Genomic DNA, 19226 nt, shown 5'->3' on the forward strand with positions numbered 1-19226 from the left:
GGGTGGAATTTCAAGTCTCAAGTGCAGCTTGGTACAGATAAGTAGGGAGTATTTGCCAAGTGACCAAGTTCATTATTGACTAAGGAACTTCACTGATATTAGGGATGTGGCTGGGTCTCAAGCCTGATAATGGAGTTTGCCAGGGTGTGTCTGAGATACGGATATGGTCCATTCCAAAGTGATCATTTAGAAAAAGAGATTCCACCTGCTAAAGCCAATAAAAGGAGTGGGAGCTGCACAGGGCAGCCTCACTTGCTCCAGAACCTTCCTCTCTTCATGCAAAATGAAAATCCTCGTGAGTACTCCTTTAAGCTTTGTAATGCTCTTGGGGCGACTGCTTGCAGAGAATATTCACATGCACTATGTCATGGGTGTCGGGGTGCTAGATGAGCACCGTATGCTTCTCAGCTTCTGTGATGGCAGCAGAGTATTGCATAGTAAGTCAGAGGTTTAGTTCTCCATTATCTGCTTTTTTGAGATGCTTACTAAAAAATACAAAGGAAAATTTCTGGAGCTATCTAGAGAATGTTATTTTGGAGGTTATTTATTTATTTTAAAGTTTATTTATTTATTTGAAAGGCAGAGGCAGAGAGGGAGAGAGAGAGAGAGAGAGAAAGAGAGAAGTCTTCCAACCGCTGGTTCACTCCCCAATTGGCCTTAATAGCCGGAGCTGCGCCGATCCAAAGCCAGGAGTCAGGAGCTTCTTCCAGGTCTCCCACATGGGTGCAGGGGCCCAAGGACTTGAGCTGTCTTCTACTGCTTAGCAAGGAGCTGGATTGGAAGTACAACAATGGGGACTCAAACCGGCAGAGTCATATGGAATTCAGGCACCTGCTATGACCACAGCACCAGCCCCATGGAAGATATTTAATGATTCCTTAATATGAGCTTTGTAGGGAATGAAGGCATTTTATTTATTTTTTAAGATTTTATTTATTTATTTGAGAGGCAGAGTTATAGACAGTGAGAGGGAGAGACAGAGAGAAAGCTTTTCTTTCAGTTGGTTCACTCCCCAAATGGCCACAATGGCCAGAGCTATGCCAATCTGAAGCTGATCCGAAGCCAGGAGCCAGGTGCTTCCTCCTGGTCTCCCATGCAGGTGCAGGGCCCAAGCCCTTGGGCCATCCTCCACTGCCTTCCTGGGCCACAGCAGAGAGCTGGACTGAAAGAGGAGCAGCTGAGACTAGAACCAGTGTCCATCTGGGATGCCTGCGCTGCAGGTGGAGGATTAACCTACTGTGCCATGGCGCTGGCCCAGGAATGAAGGCATTTTTAAACAACAGAAGGTACTATCCAGGAGTGAAATGGGAATTTGAAAGATAGTGATACTGGTCATCGTAGTATAGCAGCAATTGTTTTCCAAATGTGCACTGAGCCCTTGGCTGAGCCTTTCATGGGGACGACCTCATCTGTTCACTGCAACGACCCTGTTAGCCAAGTAGTATTATCTTCATTTTACAGAAGAGGAGACTGAGGCACAAAGGAATGTGGTTTTCCTAAGCCTGTAAATGCGGGATTTGGGTGTAATTTATCCATCTTAGGCCCTACTATCAGGAGCAATCCTTGCAAAACTCAAGCAGGTAAAGTGTCTTCTGTAATTATCCATCATGCCTACATCTCTGTTGAGACAAAGCCTTCTTCCCATCCACTCCCATTCCTCCCTCTGGTCCCAGCCTCTGTCATTCCTCACCGCAGTAGGCCAAGGACAGTGGCCTACAGCCTATGTTCTTCTCCAGAATGGACTCTTCTTCCCACAGTCTCTGTCCCTTGTTCCCACTCCAGCTAAGGGAGAAAGCAAATTGTTAGTGCATCCTCATAGGGTGTTAAAGGCTGTTAGGCTAAAGAGTTTTCTCTCCCAGAGTCTCTAAATTTTCTAACGGGAGGCCTAACCCGGAGGCACAAACTTGTAACAATGGTGCATTAATCACACTGTTGCATGGGAGGTTATCTGGGGCCAGGGGATGCTCTTGAACTCCCTCTAATCATCACAATGAGGTGATCAGCCCTTTATGTACCTGTCGAAACCCCAATTTTAGACCCGCCAAATAGGATTCACAGGAGCATCAGAGGTTACTAGAGCTGGCCTGAGTCTCCGTGCATCTGGGCCGCTTGGGTGTCTACACAGGCAGCCCGGGCCCAGCCTCAGCCCCAGAAGAGAAATATAATGGGTAGATGGCAGGAGAGTAGAAAAAGTCTCACTGACAGTTTTTAAAAATACCTGCCCTTCCCACAAGGGAACCTCCTCCTCTACTGGAAGTTTTCTGTGATGGTACAGTATACTGTGGGGTTCAGCGGAGCACAAAACTGAGGTCAGCCTCTTAAATAACCAGAGCAAAATATCCGAACCTCCGCCCCGTTCGCCTGCTGTTCTAGGGGAACACCAAGACGGCTTGTATGGCAATGTGGGGGTTTCCTTGTCGTCAGCCTCAATAGTTAATTATGCTCCCAAGCATACTATTTTCATAGATTCCCTTAGAAGCCTCCTGGAGCTTTGTCACCCATAAATCCACTTAAAATCTGTTTCACCTTCTCCATCTCCAGGGGTTTAAGAAGTGCTTTTTCCCCCTTTCACTAGAAAATGTGTAAATCAGAGCAGGGTAGTTCGGTAGCAAAATGAGTCCTTCCTCACTGCTCGCCTGCCCTGGGCTTTTCCTGTTGTCTAGACGGTCAGAATGTTGGGAAGAGCTGGAAATGGGTGGCAAAACTGGAATCTGGTGTCTGCCAAAAATATGCACTCGACAAGCGCCTGATACATGCATGAAGATGGGTGTTTTACACTGTGGAAAAGGATGGTTGAACAAACACCCACGATCACTAATGCTTCCGGGCGTACGTTTTCTGAGAGAGCTGTGTTTTTACCGTCCCACGCCTCCCTCAGTCCCCACATTCAGCGAGTACTGGATTTGGAGTGGATGTGATGGGTCTGTTTTGCAGGGGGTATTTCTGGTGGTGCTGGCCGTCTTTGGGATCCCAGCTCATGGACATGAGGTGAGTTGTTGTTCTTTGTGGGATTTATCTCTTAGAGAGGTTGGGAGAGGACAAGAAAAATACAAGACAGCGTGTGGGCAATAGAGAGCTGTGTTCTGGAAGTGAAACATGCTCTGCTCGAGAAGAGATTCTAGCAATAACCAACATCACCTTCACCAACACAAGCCATCGCTTGAAAAGGAAGTCCGTCTCGTGTCCCCGTGATAGCACTGCTTTTCCTTATGTAAGAGAGGAATCCACAAAGGACAGTGTTGTGTGTTTTATACTAGCGTGGGTCTTTTTGAATTGGGATCCTAACACAGAGGCTTAAGTTTTCGATCTCTTACTCGTACTGGGTAGAAGATTTTATTTTGCTGGAGGAACTGCCTCTAAAATGTATTTGATGTGTGGCAAATTCGTAATGTCTCTGTTATGAATTTAGGTGTATAACATCATCAGCCCCAGCAGCAATGGTGGCAGTGTTCATGAGACGGTGAAAATCGACAATGAGAAAAACGCCGCCATCATTAACATCCATGCAGGATCGTGTTCTTCTACTACGATTTTCGACTATAAACATGTAAGCAACAAGGGGATTTTATTCTTCAAGATTGGTTTTCTAAAGGGCAAGGGGACAGTTTATTATGTATTTGAGCCCTAGGATCTATTGTTGCAATTCTTGAACAACTTCCTTACATCTACTGTTCTCTTTAAATAACCAGGCAATTGATTGAAAAAAAAAAAAAGAACTATCTTAATGGCAAAAAACTATCCTAAGGTAAAAAAAAAATCACAGGAAATGTGTGTTTGGCTTATTTTGGTGAAAATTGGAAGAAAGATGCCACTGTTGTGTAAGTGCACAGATGAATGACTGGAGCCCAGTGCAATGTATGGCATATAGATATAGTTCAAATATATTGGTTGAATCTACAAATGAATGAATTAGGGCTTCTAATACAAAACAAAATTCAGAAAAAGAGCAAGTATTAAGCAATCACAAAATAGAAGCTATCCTAAGATAATTCTATAGTTAGGACAGCCAAAAGATCACACTTCTTCTATCATAAAGAACGTACATTAACTGAAAACACACTAAGCTATTTCTAAGTTTTGGTTACTGGCTTTAATCGCAAGAACCAGAGACCTAATCAGAAAACCTGTTGTGTCCTTCATTCATCTGTTTTCCGTTTGTTCCACCAACACTAACTGTGAACATGGTTTCATCCAGGCTCAGAGCTATACGCTGAATCTAAGTAGACTGTAGCCCATCTCACAGGACATTTGGACATGCTTTTCTTCTCCGTCTCTTCTAGAATTCTCCTCCCACACCTTTTCCCCATTGGTGTGACACATTTGAACGAGTAGAGTCTTTGAAATATACCATTTAAAAGGAAATGGTATTGACATTGTTTTTAAGCAATTATCCTAGAAAACCTGAAGGTGTGTTTTTAAACAAATAAACAAATAAAACAAAACCCCAAAAATCAGAGTGGTGAGGAATTGGTTTAAACCTCTCCCACTATCATCAGATTTGGCCTCAGTCCATTTTGAATTTAGGAACTAGGAACTTGTGAGAATTAAAAAATGGGAACTAGAGAGTTTCTATTAGACACAAATTTATATGGTGCATAATTATTTGGATCTCTGTCAAGAAAAATTTCACTCTGGGTGAAGGTTCAATGGCCTGAGGTCCCTTCCGGCTCCGAGGTCCTCACCCTCCATTACTCGCCCAATCCGACACCCAGGCCTAGCCAACCAGCTTGCATTTGAGGTGGAGAAGGGGTGGGGTAGGAGCGGGGAGGAGGCAGATGAAGCAGGCGTGTGTAGGGAGGGTGAAGGTCTAAGGCATCCCAGTCCACAAGAACTTCTGCCCAGGTGGAAGTGTTCTCTCTCTGCACTTTGCAGTAGGGAAGCCCCTGGCCACGCATGGCTGTTGGGTTTAAGTTTGAATACACAGAGGTGGCTAGTAGTGGTCATATCAGACAGCACAGATCTGAAGAATATTGCATTTATTCCAAGCTGGGGGAGAAGCAGAACAAAATCAAGAGAAAGAGAGGGTTTTTTGTTCTCCCAGTCCTTCAAGCCCCACACCACAAATCCTGGCTCCACACCCTGACAAAGTGGAGCACAAGTCATGGGTTTGCACAGTTTCAGAGTGAAAATGACACATGAAAAATACAATGCTGTATTACAGAAGTTGAATGCAGACTTGGGTGCAGAGTGAAACGCGCTCACATACACTCGTGGTGAGTGTTCAAGTCTTTCCTGCAAGGTTCCGACACCATCCTCACCAAGTTCAGAACCAAGGGGGCTGGGCAGGGGCAGTGACTGCACTCTCGCCTCCTCAGGGCTACATCGCATCCAGGCTGCTCTCCCGAAGAGCCTGCTTCATCTTGAAGATGGACGAGAAAATCCCTGCTATGGACCAACTCAAACGGTACATCTACGAGAGTCAGGTAATGCTGGGATACCCCGGGCACTCTCTGCTTTTGAGTCAGGCACTGGTGCTCATGGAGAAATGCAGAAGTGAGAAGGAGGAGACAACATTTCTTTTTTTGTTGTTGTTGTTTTTTTTGAAAATAATTTCTTTTTTTAAAGATTTATTTATTTATTTGAAAGTTGGAGTTACACAGAGAGAGAAGGAGAGGCAGAGAGAGGTCTTCCATCTGCTGGTTCACTCCCCAAATGGCCACAATGGCCGGAGCTGTGCTGATCTGAAACCAGGAGCCAGGAGCTTCTTCCAGGTCTCCCACATGGGTGCAGGGGCCCAAGGACTTGGCTTATCTTCCACTGCTTTCCCAGGCCATAGCAGAGAGCTGGAGGGAAGTGGAGCAGCCGGGACTCGAACCGGCACCCATATGGGATGCCGGCACTTCAGGCCAGGGCATCAACTTGCTGTGCCATAGTGCTGGCCCCGAGACAACATTTCTTACCACAAACATGGTATTCAGCCTCTTAAAAGTGTTTTCACTTTTTTTTTTTAAACAGGCTGAGTTAGACAGTGAGAGAGAGAGAGAGACAGAGAGAAAGGTCTTCCTTCCATTGGTTCACCCCGCAATGGCCACTGTGGCTGGCGCACGGTGCTGATCTGAAGCCAGGAGCCAAGTGCTTCTCCTGGTCTCCCATGTGGGTACAGGGCCCAAGGACTTGGGCCATCCTCCACTGCACTCTGGGCCACAACAGAGAGCTGGACTGGAAGAGGTGCAACCGGGACAGAACCGGTACCCCAACTGGGACTAGAACCCAGAGTACCAGCACTGCAGGCAGAGGATTAACCTACTGAGCCACGGCGCTGGCTTCACTTTTTTTAAATGAGAACAGAGTCGACCTCAGCTTGATTTCTACCACCCAGCCTTAGATATCAGAAGGCTAAAATAGATGTCAATGTCTTTGTAAAAATGGTGGGAAAGCCTCTCTTCTCAGAGCAGGGTTCTAGGACGTAGGGACCCGGTGCAGTACTTAAGCTGCTGCCTGGGACAATGGCATCCCATATCACACTGCCTGGGTGCAAGTCCCGGCTACTCTGCTTCCGGTTCATCTTCTTGTTAATGCTCTTCCTGGAAGGCAAGAGATGATGGCTCAAGTACTTGGGCCCATGCCACCCACGTGGAAGACCTGGGTTGAGTGCCATGCTCAGCTTGGCTCAGGCTTGTGGTTGTGGACATCTGGGAAACGGGAGATATCTCTCCATCTGTCTCTCTGCCTTTAAAACAAAGCAAAACAAGATAGTTACAAGCAAACTTTAAAAATTTGAAGAAATAGTGATTGGTAGGAAAATGAGTGAAGTTATAAAGTTCAGTGTACAAAGAGACAAAGAAAGAATACAATAGGGTGAGAACACACAAGGTCTGTGCTTGTAAATTTACATCTGCGCCACCTGTGTCCTGGGAGTTCCTGCTTCTGCGTTTCCTCGCCATCTACAGTGAAAAGTAATACTGGTACGTAAAGCTTCTTTTTTTAAGATTTATTTTTATTTATTTGAAAGGAAGAGTTACAGAAAGAGGTAGAGAGAGAGGTCTTTCATCCGCTGGTTTACTTCACTGGTTTACTTCGCAAATGGCCGCAATGGATGGCGCTGGGCCGGGCTGAAGCCAGGAGCCAGGAGCTTCTTCTGGGTCTCCCACGTGGGTGCAGGGGCCCAAGCACTTGAGCCATCTTCTACTACTTTCCCAGGCCACAGCAGAGAGCTGGATCGGAAGTGGAGCAGCCAGCTCCTGGCAGGATGCGGCTGGGCCTTTAACCTGCTGTGCTACAGCATGGGCCCCAAGTACTGTGATTTCTCTGCAGGCTGGTCAGGAAGAAGACTTCTCAGGTCCCCAACCACCTTCAGCTTAACAATCTGAAAGCGAAACGCAAAGTGTAGGATAAGGTATACCAGGTTATGTCACTTCATTTTATACTGTTTCTCTCTGTTGCACTGACCTAGGCTATGAACAACATGTTCTCCAACGAATACACGTGGGTCAGGTACAACCCTCTGCAGTCTCTGATCCTGGAGGCAGACTGGTTCCTGTTTGGGTCACCCATTGAGCATCTCTGCGAACACATCCCTTTGTATAAAGGGGAAATAGTTCAAAAGTCAGAGTCAGGTGAGTATGGAGAAATTGTTCATTCCCCACATATTTTCTGAAAGCTACTGTGTCCCAGGCACTCTGCTAGGTGCTGCATGAATTACAAATCAATGGAAACATGACCCAATTCCATTTCCTTTTGGCATCAGATCCTATTCTGTATGGAAATTGTGCTCAATATTAGGGATGCAGGAAAGAAAACCCTGCCTCCAAGGAACATGTAATCTGTGGAGAAAGTAATAAACAGAAATAGAGGATGGATTATAAAGAGATTTCTGGCTTCTAACATAAAACTATTGGATTCTCTTATTCTTTGACATGTGAGAGTTTCAAGTAGGAAAAAATCACTTGGTGTCTTGCAATTACATCTGTTGGAGACAGCAAGAAGGGAGTTACTAAAAAATGTTCTCAGGATGTAGAATAAAATTAGTTCAGGAAAGAGGAAGCAGGTGCATTGACAGATGGGGAATAAAAGCTCTGATTCATCCAGGTAACATATGGTTCTGTATTAGCATTTTTATACAAAGTTTCTTGTGTTGTATGGTAGCCATTAATGATAAATGCCAGAAAGTAATTCCCTAGAGTAACAGGAGACAGACAAAGAAGAAAAGAATTAGCAATTATTACATTTCAACTGCCCAGAAAAAAAAGTTTAATTACTCATTAGTATTTATAAGGGCACATCAGTATGCCATCAAACCAGAAAGTCTGCACTTCCAGGAATTGTCAGTTTTATTTGTTAGTATATTATTATTCTTTGCAATGCAATTATAGCTAAATTCTTGGGTAACTTGAAGCTATAAGCAGAAGAAACTTACAACAAGCATTGACGTGTTGCATCCTGTATATTCTTAATACTCTTCTCTAAAACAAATTTTCCCTTTCCAGATGACATCAGTGCCAAAGGCTGCGCAAAAGCTGGGCTCCTGGGCATCTTGGGAATTTCCATCTGTGCAGACATTCACATTTAGGATGATCAGCCTGCTCGTTCCATCTTTTTAAAGAAATATACTCTTGGTTTCCACTCAAAAGCCAAATTACATTTTTCCTTATGCACCAACTATTTTTGAGATTTAGAAGTAAAATATAAAGGCTATATTTACAGATATCTGAGTGTTTGCTTTTTTGTAAACAGAAAGGGAAGCAAGCCATGATTATGTCAACATGTAGAAGGAAAAAAATGCCAGGATTTCAAATAATAAGCATAATGTGGGAGCTGGCATTGCAGTATAGCGGGTAAAGCCACTGCTTGCAATGCTGGCATCTCGTATGGGAACCAATTCGAGTCCCAGCTGCTCCACTTCTGATCCAGCTCCCTGCTCATGGCCTGGGAAAGCAGTGGAAGACGACCCAAGTGTTTGGGCCCCTGCCACTCACGTGGGAGACCTAGGTGAAGCTCCTGGCTCCTGGCTTTGGCCTGGACTAGCGTTGGCCATTATGACCATATGGGGAGTGAACTAGCAAATGGAAGATTTCTCCCTCTCTCTCTCCCTCCCTCTCTCTATGTGTGTGTGTGTGTATGTGTCTCTTCCTCTCTCTGTCATTCTGCCTTTCAAGTAAATAAATACATCTTTTTAAAAAAGTAGCATATTGTGTGAAAATTCCCAAGCAATATCACTGAGTCACGTGCGGACTGGTCAGTTGGGTATGAGTCTCATCTCTACACCTGCCTGGCACAGCTTCCCAGCTGTCATCTCTATGCATGGGAGAAGCTTGGGTTGGGCAGGAGTGGCCTTAACTCAGTGAAAGGAAGGACTTAATATACACTTAAAAAACACCTGGACTGCTCAGGTGAAGGGTGCTCTCCCCTCTGACAAAGCATCAAGCATTATGGCCATTCAGATGGTTTTTAGGAAAGTCCTTTTCCTTGACTAAACAGTAGGCTCTACCTTAAGGAACACTATTACAATATGTGATGTCCTGAAGTGAGGCGTGGAAGAAGGAGCACTTAGCACCCAGGAAAGAGACACCTTGCTGAAAATCTTAAAGGGAGAGAAATGTAACTGGGAATGCCAAGTTGCTTTGTAACAGAAAAGCATAAATTGCACTATGAATAATGCCCAGGTAGCATTGGGTCTCAGGTGGACTCTTGTTGGTTGGATGCAAGTTTAGAACAAAGAGGGACTACATTAACAAGAATTTCCATCTGCCATCGACCACTCCTACTCCTATCATTGTAACATCTACTCTGAACAGTCATCAGTGATACACTTCAAGCACTTACCATGTACTCAGTACTGAGACAGATGTGCTAGAGGCCCAAGACCAGGCTACCACAGTGAAGGAAGTTATCATCTCATTGGGGAAATGAGGCATTTATGTGAAAATAGTGGATAACAACAGTAAAGAGTACATAATAAAGTGTCAACTGAAGGTAGAGTGTATTAGCTGGGAATTTGGTGTTTCCAAGTGATGGAATCCAAATCAAATGTGCTGAGGCCGAGGGAGAATTCATTGGCCCACATAATTAGCCATGGAATGAAAGGAATATTCTACTTTGAGTAGCTGGAACTAGGTACTTGAAGTTGGTCAGACTCTCTTTTTCTGTATCAACCTCATTGTCTTGCATTGGTTTTCTTCATGAAGATAGAAGATTGGCTTCTTTTTTTAATTTATTTTATTTTTTTTATTTTTATTTTTTTGACAGGCAGAGTGGACAGTGAGAGAGACAGAAAGAAAGCTCTTCCTTTTTCCATTGGTTCACCCCTCAATGGCCACTGTGGCCGGTGCACTGCGCTGATCCGAAGTCAGGAGCCAGGTGTTTCTCCTGGTCTCCCATGTGGGTTCAGGGCCCAAGGACCTGGGCCATCCTCCACTGCATTCCTGGACCATAGCAGAGAGCTGGCCTGGAAGAGGAGTGACCAGGACAGAATCTGGTGCCCCAACTGGGGCTAGAACCTGGTGTGCTAGTGCCACAGGCGGAGGATTAGCCTATTGAGCTGCGGCGCCAGCCGAAGATTGGCTTCTTTAAAGAGCCACAGAATACATTTAGGACATACACAAATAATTGAAACACCCAAGGAAGAAGAGACACATTTCTGCATTGGGTCCACAGAGCCTGTGCTCCTCTGGCCCCTGGGGCTCCCAGCTCATTAGGAGAGATGGCAGAGTCTGCCCTGAATGCAATGCCTGGTAGAGGAGGAGCAGGGATGGAGATGGCTCAGCTGAGGGTTGGGGGCCCTGTGGGCTCCTCCGCCCCTTCTCCCAACTCTAAGAGGCATCATCAGAGGCACTGGCTTATGTCAATCACAGAGTGGCCCCAAGAAAGAAAGAAAAGAAAATAGAAGACTTCCATGCTTAGAGGAGCACCAGTAAATTTCTAACCATTTAGGTGTTCCCAGGGAGACTCAGCTGATTACAAGACTCAGCAAGAAGCTCAAGTTCCTCACTCAGGTGGCAGACACGGACTGCTGTCAGTGTTAGTGTGACTGATTTGAAACAGAAGGTTGGCAGCTTTGATGCACATGGAGTGTGTCTGGGTCAGGGTCAGGGTCAGGGAGGGGCACTGGTTGGAGATTCAAATGCATCCATTTCCCTGAGTGCTGGATTAGAGGAACTCTAAGGGCAAATCTTAACCGAGGTCATCTGAGGATGGAAATAACTTGAACCACACCTTTGCCCAGGCCACCCCAACTCCCAAAACCACACACTTCCCTGGAAGGTTCTTTGTAAGAAGCAGATTCCCTTTGTAACCTGAGGGACTGGAATCTACCTTGACAGGTTCTAGGGGACTCTGCTCACCATTTCTCAGGACACAGCCATCCCTCCGTGCCCAGTCAATGACAGCCCGGTTTGACATGCTTGCCAGGAGGGCAGCAGGCCTCGGACCCAGCCAGGCATGGTGGGTGGGTGCAGGGTCTTGGAGCCTCCTGGAAGCGACAGGCATGCTACAATAATTGGAGGTGGTCTGGAGGTGATGAGAAATCCAGGAGCAGCTGAGGCCCGGAAGCCCAGGGGCTGGAGGGGACCGGCATCAGAGCAGTCAGTAAGCTGAAGGCCCCACACCATCACAGGGCCTCCGGAACAAGGACGGCTCAGGGGCAGCCCTAATGGTGGCTTAGATGCCTGTGATGAGGCAGGGGCTGGTGTCTGCTGGGATTGAAGGTGGAGGCTGGGAGTCAGGGACCAAGTGGACAGAGGCTGAGGACGGACGGCAGCTATGGTGTGTTGAGTCTGGGGCTCAATGGTCAGGCCTTGGAGTCCTCCTGGGGCCTGGTATCAACTCATCTTAGTATGGTGTGTCTGATACTTCCACCCGGAATGTGGTTGTGGGCCTGCCTCCACTTGCCTTATCCTCAACAAGCCATGCATGGCCCCAGCAGCAGACTGTAAGCCTCCATCCTGCTCAGCCCCTTAAAGCCCGCTTGGAGATGTATCCTGGGTTTTCCCTCTGCAGACCCCTTCATTCCTGGCTGTAGGTAGCTTTCCTGCACCGTTATCTGCTCCTGGGGGGAGCTGACACTCACCAGCATCCCCAACACCCAGGGCCCTTCTGCTCCATGTGTGCATGCCACACAACACCCCAGGCCCTGCACCCTTAATTTAAAGTGCCTAATTTAAAGGCCCTGAAGCCTAAATTTAAAGTGCTTCCATTGCCAACCTACAACGGACATCTGTGTCTGCATCTTCAACACTGTGTATTCTTTTTTTTTTTTTTTTTTTTGACAAGCAGAGTGGACAGTGAGAGAGAGAGACAGAGAGAGAGGTCTTCCTTTGCTGTTGGTTCACCCTCCAGTGGCCACCGTGGCCGGCGCACCGTGCTTATCAATGGCAGGAGCCAGGTACTTATCCTGGTCTCCCATGGGGTGCAGGGCCCAAGCACTTGGGCCATCCTCCACTGCACTCCCTGGCCACAGCAGAGAGCTGGCCTGGAAGAGGGACAACCGGGACAGAATCCAGTGCCCTGACCAGGACTAGAACCTGGTGTGCTGGCGCCGCAAGGCGGAGGATTAACACTGTGTATTCTTGTTCTTCACATCGAGGGAGTCAGGGATGTCCTTTGTGGTGTAGGAGGGCATGGCTCTGCCCCTCTGAGCTGAAGGAATGGACCGTTAAGGAAAGAGGGCTAAGAATCCGGATCCCTTAAGAATCAGCACCTGAGAGAAATGCCTGAGGCTTTCCACTTACGGGCTTAGACCATTTCCAGAGGTAGGTTCACTTGGATATGGCTTGGGGATTTTCATAGTGCAGACTGGGCCATCATGGGGAGGAGCAGAGATCTTTTGGATTCTCAGCTTCAGTTTGCAGGAGACCAAGATGTGGCCTTGGACCTAACAATTGTCTGTGCTGGGGCTATTGCTTTGTTTGTTTCTGATTGACTGGTTGACAAAATCCTTGAGAGATTCCCCTAAGGGACACCCCAAAGAGAGGCGCTTAGAGAGGAGACGTCCTTGGGACAGGCACCTTCTCCTTCACATGAGGCCGGTGTGGGCTGTCCTGGTTTGTGTTGGCTGGCTGTGCAGAGGGAGGAAGTGCAGCAGGGAGGATCTGTTAGATCGGTGACACAAGAAACTTTATTGTTCTAACCCAGGGGGAGAGAGCGTATATATTTTTCCAGATTACACAGAGCTGGGTGGAAGGCGGAGGACTGAAATGGATAGCTTCCCGTGGGCAGAGGATGGGCCGGGTCCCTGGGTGTCGGCCCCAGTCAGAGTGGGGACAGCCAGGTGGGGCCGCTCTCCGTGTGGCACACCTGGAGGCTCAGAGCCCGGGGATCTCACCACAGATGGAGAGTCCCATAAAGAGCAGAATTTGCAGACTGAAACAGGAATCGGGGTCAATTGCCAAGGCAGTACCTTTAAAAAGAAAGAGAAGCAGTTTACAAAAAGGCTGATTTAAGACCCCCATGTAGAATGGATGCATTATGAGTTGCGTGTGCTCAGAACAGATGTGGTGCTCAGAACAGATGTGCTAGGAAGAGGCAGTAGGATTGGAATGGAAGATCCCACTCCCCACATCTCTCCCATCCATGCAGTGATTGGTCTCGCATATCCTCTTTCTATTTGTTTTACTGGCCCTGAATCTTCCTCCTTAATCTTCCAGCCCCTAGAGTTTTCCTGCTGATCTTTGGCTAACTTATACTAAAGTGTAAATGACTGGCATCAGGCTGATGGGAAGAAATTATTGACCATGCAGAGATCAACAGGCAGGTCTTGAGGTCTCACCTGGTTGCTTTCCAAGCTGTTCACCACCGATTCCCTACCTACCACTTCTCCAGCAGGAGTGCTGGCCACGGAGGTGCCCCTTGCCCAGTGTGAACTCTAACTATTAGGGTCTTGCCGTCTAGCCTCTGGCATCTTGGAAAGAGCACCAAGCAGTGGACCTCTAGTGGTGGGGTACTTGGCATGGTGCTGCTTGGCTGGGGGGTGATGAGGCTTTGGGCCAGGCAAAGGTGTCCACCAACCACCAAATCCGACCTTTTGGTAAAGCTAACTCTGCTCCCCATTCTCAGTGAGCCCTGGCATCAGGAAGTCACACTACCTGGGGGGATGCATCCAGGGATACACTGTTTTTTATATCCAGTAGCAAAGAAATGGAATGCCCGGTCATTAAAATTTGCCAGTGACCTAAACAATCATGCTGCAGCTTTTGGTTCACGGATGGTCTCAAGTTTCCGGATGAGTTGCTAACACACCTTCTTTTTGCTGCTGGGCAAAGTAGGTGGGAACATCTCTGCACATGTCTCTGATGGCCACTCCATACTGGGCTAAGTTCTTGACCCGGTTGGGTAAGACAGTGTAGGTCAGGCCGTGGGTGGATGGGTAATGCTTCAAATCCTGGAAGAGGCAAGGCAGCAGAGTGGTGAGTCAGGGAGTGATGGATTCCTCCGACCCTGGCCCGCAGGTCAGTGGAAGCAACACGTGGGAGCGATTCAACTGAAAGAAGAAAAAAAAAAAAGCTGCAAACGCAAACTTGGCCTGGAGTTCTGTCTCTACCAGCAATATCCTAACTGGCCACAAGGTGGCGACATCACTCCAAGAAACCTGTCTATAAGCCAGTATGTTCTGGTGACTTTTCCTGACCGTTCCTTTCACCTTTTTTTTTTTTTTTTTTTTTTTAACTTCATGACTTGGCCAGACTTCATTGCTTTTTCCTCTGTAAAAATAATACAGAACAGTTTGAAAATTACCTTTTGCACTTGGGTTTTACTTGTTAAATCAGACAGGTAGGATATTTTCAGCTTCTCTCTTTAAAAAAGTTGATAAATGCTTGTTTCTTGTTTGTCCTAAAGAGTATTTTTCTCTCAAGTGTCATTAAACGCTCATGCCACCAACATGAATGTCCCCCAAATGTGCGAATTCAGGTTACTTAATGAGAGCAGGTTTCAATGACTTGCCAAGCACTTCCTGTTAATTTTTAGCTTGTTAGACTATCTATGTCATCCAAGACACTGAAGGGAAGACAGCTTCATCAGTTTTGTACTTATTTTCAACTAAAGATGATGTATGTGTCAGTCTTTACAGGGGGCCATGTGAATACTCTATTGGTTCTCTCTAACACTTATATTCAACAACTTACAGTCACTAACATGAAGCTCATATCCTTCTAGAATATGTCAAAGTGAGACAATTGCATAGGATCACATAGAATTTTCATTGCTTCAATTATGATTTGACTTGAATGGGCCATGGATGTGTCTTGGAATCCTTGGCATGATAGTATGACGTCATGAGCATTAAGAACGAGCATGGGGTGGGGCATTGGGCACAGTGGTTAAGATGCCACTCGGGACCCCTGCATCCCGTATCAGATGGTCTAGGTCTGAGTTCTGGCTCTGCTCCCAACTTAGCCTCCTGATGATGAGTACCCTGGGAGACAGCAAGTGATGGCTCAAGAGCTTGGGTCCCTGCCATGCATATGGGAGACTTGGATTGAGTTCTTGACTCCTGACTTTGGCCTGGCCCAAACTGGTTGCTGTGGGTATTTGGGGAGTGATTCAGCAGATGGGAGATATATGTCTGTCTGTTTGTCTTTGCCTTTTAAATAAATAAAATATAGAAATTATAAAAAATTAATAACAAGAAGCATAAACAAACTCAGTACTCTCAGGTGGTTGGATGCAGAATTGAGAGACCCCAAACTAGAAGGGGACCACAGTAAGCTGCTCTCACTTACCTTCTGATCCAGGGCCTTGCTGACATCAGCCAGGCTTGGGAAGACAGCTTGGTCCATCTTGGCCAGGACACAGGCCATTTTGCTAAACAGCTTAGCCGCCAAGAGGGCCTTAAAGCAACACAACCGAAACACATCATTTAGTCAGGGGATGGCACCCAGCCTGATGCTGCCCTGGGCACCACACAAAGGGCAACATGAGGAATGGCAATGCTTACAGAGCTCTACTGGCAGGCCTGGGAAGGGATCTCAGAGGGCGGCCTCTGCAGGACTGGGGGAGTAAGGAGCTAGCTCCATAATAAGGCTCGCTTCGAGGTCCTGTTCTGTGGCTGAGCAACTAGCATGGTTCTTGGGGCCTCCACAAGGCAGGAATAACAGCCCTTCTCCTATGGGCTCACATGAAGGCAAGAGGGTAAAGGGAGAGCCTAGAAGCATGCCCATGTCATTCTTGCAATGTCCCATGTGGCTGCATGGAAGGTGATGAGCATGGGTAGGGGAAGGGCTTGCAGCCAGCAGGGGGTGGATGGCAAAGGGCCCTCTGGGCCAGAATGAGCAGTGTGGGCTTTTACTCTACTTAATCCCTGAGGGTCCTGCCAGGCAGGAATGGTAGCTATTGATATTGTCTTGCAGAAGAGGGAACTGAGGCACACAGAGAGCCATTCCAAAGCCATCAGTGGCCCCTTCCTGGTCTTGCACTGTTCTCCTAGTTCTTACCACTTACAGAGATGGGCAGTTGCAGCCAGAGTTCCAAAAATGAAAATATATCATTATTCTTCTTTGGGAATAACTATTAAAAGCTGAAATCCCAACAAAATCACCCCTGTGGCACATACCAGTTACAAGAAATGAGGGCTCTTTGTTAGTTGGGGTGCCATTAGCAGTCCATACCTTACAGGAATACCAAGGGGTTCAGGATTCCTACAGACCAGAGAAACTTCTCCAATCTTTTGCTCAAGAAGAAATCAGTGCATCTGCAGGAAAATTGGTCCCTTACCTAGAGACATGCTTTCCCTTCAAGGGCCCAACCTAGAGAAGGCAAATGTGGACAGGGTCCCTCTGTCTCTGGAAAGGCTTATAAAGCTACATTTTGGACCAGACAAGGCTTTCTTTAGCATCACAATGAACAGGTTTCATAGCTTACATTCTTGTAGTCCATGATTCCATCCCATTCACTCAAAACATTGTTGTCTCGAATGCTGACCAGACCTCGGAGGGCATTGACATGGATGATCTGGGTCGCGACAGATCCATCCAGAGGATGGCTGTCACTGATGTTCTGGAGAAAAGCAAGTGACAGTGAGACACATTCCCACTCTGCCGGTACCTTACAGGCTTAACAGGCACCCACAAGAAATTTGGGGGAAGTCATCCTTGATCATCATCCTAGATCATCATCCTTGAAATATTTTTGCTAAAGGAGGACTAAAGGGGGTTGGACCCACTCCACCTTCACTCACCAACAGGGCCAGAGATGGAGTTAGGAAGAAGGTCACAATGATGGAAGGTGCAATCTGAAATGGAAACAAATATTGCTGTGTTCTTTCCTTAGTGTAACGAGAAGTCCAGGGCCAAAAGTCCCAGTGAGGCTACAGTCTTCATAAAACGATCAATAGCTTTCAATATCTCCTAAGCCCCTGGGACCCCAATGTGTATCAGGAGACTCAGTCAGTGTGGTTCATATGGGGTATTCTGGGTTTTCCATGGGAAAATCTTTATCATTCACTCAAGGACATTTTCTGTTTCGTATCATGTCTACTGTCAGTCACTGAGCTAAATGGTAGGCAACCAAATAAACCACTTGATCTGCACATAGGAAAAGACTGGTTTAAGCCAAATGATAAAATAAGTGATTAAATGGTAATTCAGTCTCAGTCTCTTTTTTCTGCACCTTCTCCTCTCCATCCAATCACTGTGGCCACCTCCTAATCCTTCAGGAAATAGATTTCCTCCTGATTTCTTCTCCTTTAGGTTCTTCCACCTTGCCCAAGAGTAAAAGACCATGCATCATTTATCTGTACTTTATTTTGAAATAGATTGTATTTAAATGGGACTAGATCTTGCAGTCTCTGTAGTTAATCACTTCATGTCTATGTGACCTGCCTTGCCTGTTGAGAGAATTTTAGGCATCAGAAGGAAAGTCAAAAAGAGTTGGTGGGGGGCAAGAACAGATCAAGGTAAGTGTAGTGATGAGCCTTTCCCCATACCCCATAGTTCATTATCTGGTCTACTTAGGGTTCACCCAGCTCATGTACACTCACAACATGGGCTAGAACTGACAGAACTTCTCATTTATCCCATCCCTACATCATCCCATGCAATATACCACATGTAATGACAACATTACAAGGAGAGAACTGTCTTCAAAGAAAAAAAAAACCAGCTACTGTGTGAACAACAACCATGGTGCAGAAAAGTTAATCAAGGTAATACATGAGAACAGATAGCAATACGGTTCTATGGAACTATTAGAGGAAATTATACTATATATCAAATACGTCTGAAACTCTAATTCACTGATAGTTATAAATAAGACCAATCTGGAGGGGCTGGCTCCATGGCACAGTAGGTTAATCCTCCACCTGCGGTGCCGGCATCCCATATGTGGACCGGTTCTAGTCTCGGCTGCCCCTCTTCCAATCCAGCTCTCTGCTATGGCCTGGGAAAGCAGTAGAAGATGGCCCAAGTCCTTGGGCCCCTGCACCCATGTGGAAGACCTGGAAGAAGCACTTGGCTCCTGGCTTTGGATCGGCGCAACTCTGGCTGTTGCAGCCATCTGGGGAGTGAACCATCGGAAGGAAGACTTGCTCTTTGTCTCTCTCTCACACTGTCTGTAACTCTACCTCTCAAATAAATAAATACAATCTTTTTTAAAAAAAACACCAATCTGGGAGGAGATCACCATAAAATATGAGTATCTATCCAAACCCCAAAGATTCTCAGTCATTAAGCAATTATCTGTTCCATTGGAGAGGACCCTTCATTAGATGTTGCAAAACAGAACTTTTTCGACAGAGGAATTCTATGCCAAATTAATATTGGGAAATTCTATTTGGGTTTGATTTGAAGAGTCTCTGGGGAAAAATAGAACTGCTCCTGGTTATTTTGAACATAACCACCTACATGCTAAATTAGAAAATATACTTACAGGGCATTTCATGTTGTCTCCCTCTCAGACCCCATGCAGGTGCATACATAGTAGAACTTCTAATGCCTCGTTTATTTTCTAAAGCTGGTTTATATAGTCCTAAACCTTTCAGTTATTGCCATGAAAACGGTCTCTGGGGTAGTTAACCTGATCCGGATACCATTCAGGGGGGGAAAAAGGCACATTTATGTAATCACAATTATCACTTTTCTTTAACTATGTGAGAACATTTTTCCTTTACCCTGATACCTCTACTGGTTCCAATGCAAACATGGCACATGAAAAAGTCTTTGTGGGCTGGCACGACCTCGACCTTAACAGTTCAGGTAAGGATTGTAAACAGTAGATCCCACAATATGGACTTGATATAAATTCAATGAGCTCACTGTTTCTACTTCTCAGTTCTCAAAAAGTTCTTTCCTAAAAGTAGG

At 46.2% G+C, this 19226-nt stretch overlaps 2 protein-coding genes across 2 annotated transcripts; one reads left to right on the forward strand and one right to left on the reverse strand.

Moving 5' to 3' along the window:
* Nucleotides 1–222: 222 nt before the first annotated feature.
* Nucleotides 223–9064, forward strand: GKN2 (gastrokine 2). The gene is made up of 6 exons (XM_008254307.4): nt 223–295; nt 2935–2988; nt 3410–3547; nt 5316–5423; nt 7394–7556; nt 8427–9064. The coding sequence occupies exons 1-6, from the start codon at nt 284–286 to the stop codon at nt 8507–8509; spliced, it is 558 nt and encodes a 185-aa protein (XP_008252529.1). The 5' UTR covers nt 223–283; the 3' UTR covers nt 8510–9064.
* A 3964-nt stretch (nt 9065–13028) lies between these two features.
* Nucleotides 13029–18864, reverse strand: LOC100341246 (gastrokine-3). Its single transcript, XM_002709661.4, has 6 exons — nt 18796–18864; nt 17108–17161; nt 16792–16926; nt 15654–15761; nt 14173–14314; nt 13029–13333 (listed from the first exon to the last, which is right to left on the reverse strand). The coding sequence occupies exons 1-6, from the start codon at nt 18805–18807 to the stop codon at nt 13239–13241; spliced, it is 546 nt and encodes a 181-aa protein (XP_002709707.1). The 5' UTR covers nt 18808–18864; the 3' UTR covers nt 13029–13238.
* Nucleotides 18865–19226: the final 362 nt, after the last annotated feature.

The sequence above is a fragment of the Oryctolagus cuniculus genome, chromosome 2 (genome assembly GCF_964237555.1).
Source record: "Oryctolagus cuniculus chromosome 2, mOryCun1.1, whole genome shotgun sequence".
Lineage (NCBI taxonomy): Eukaryota > Metazoa > Chordata > Mammalia > Lagomorpha > Leporidae > Oryctolagus > Oryctolagus cuniculus.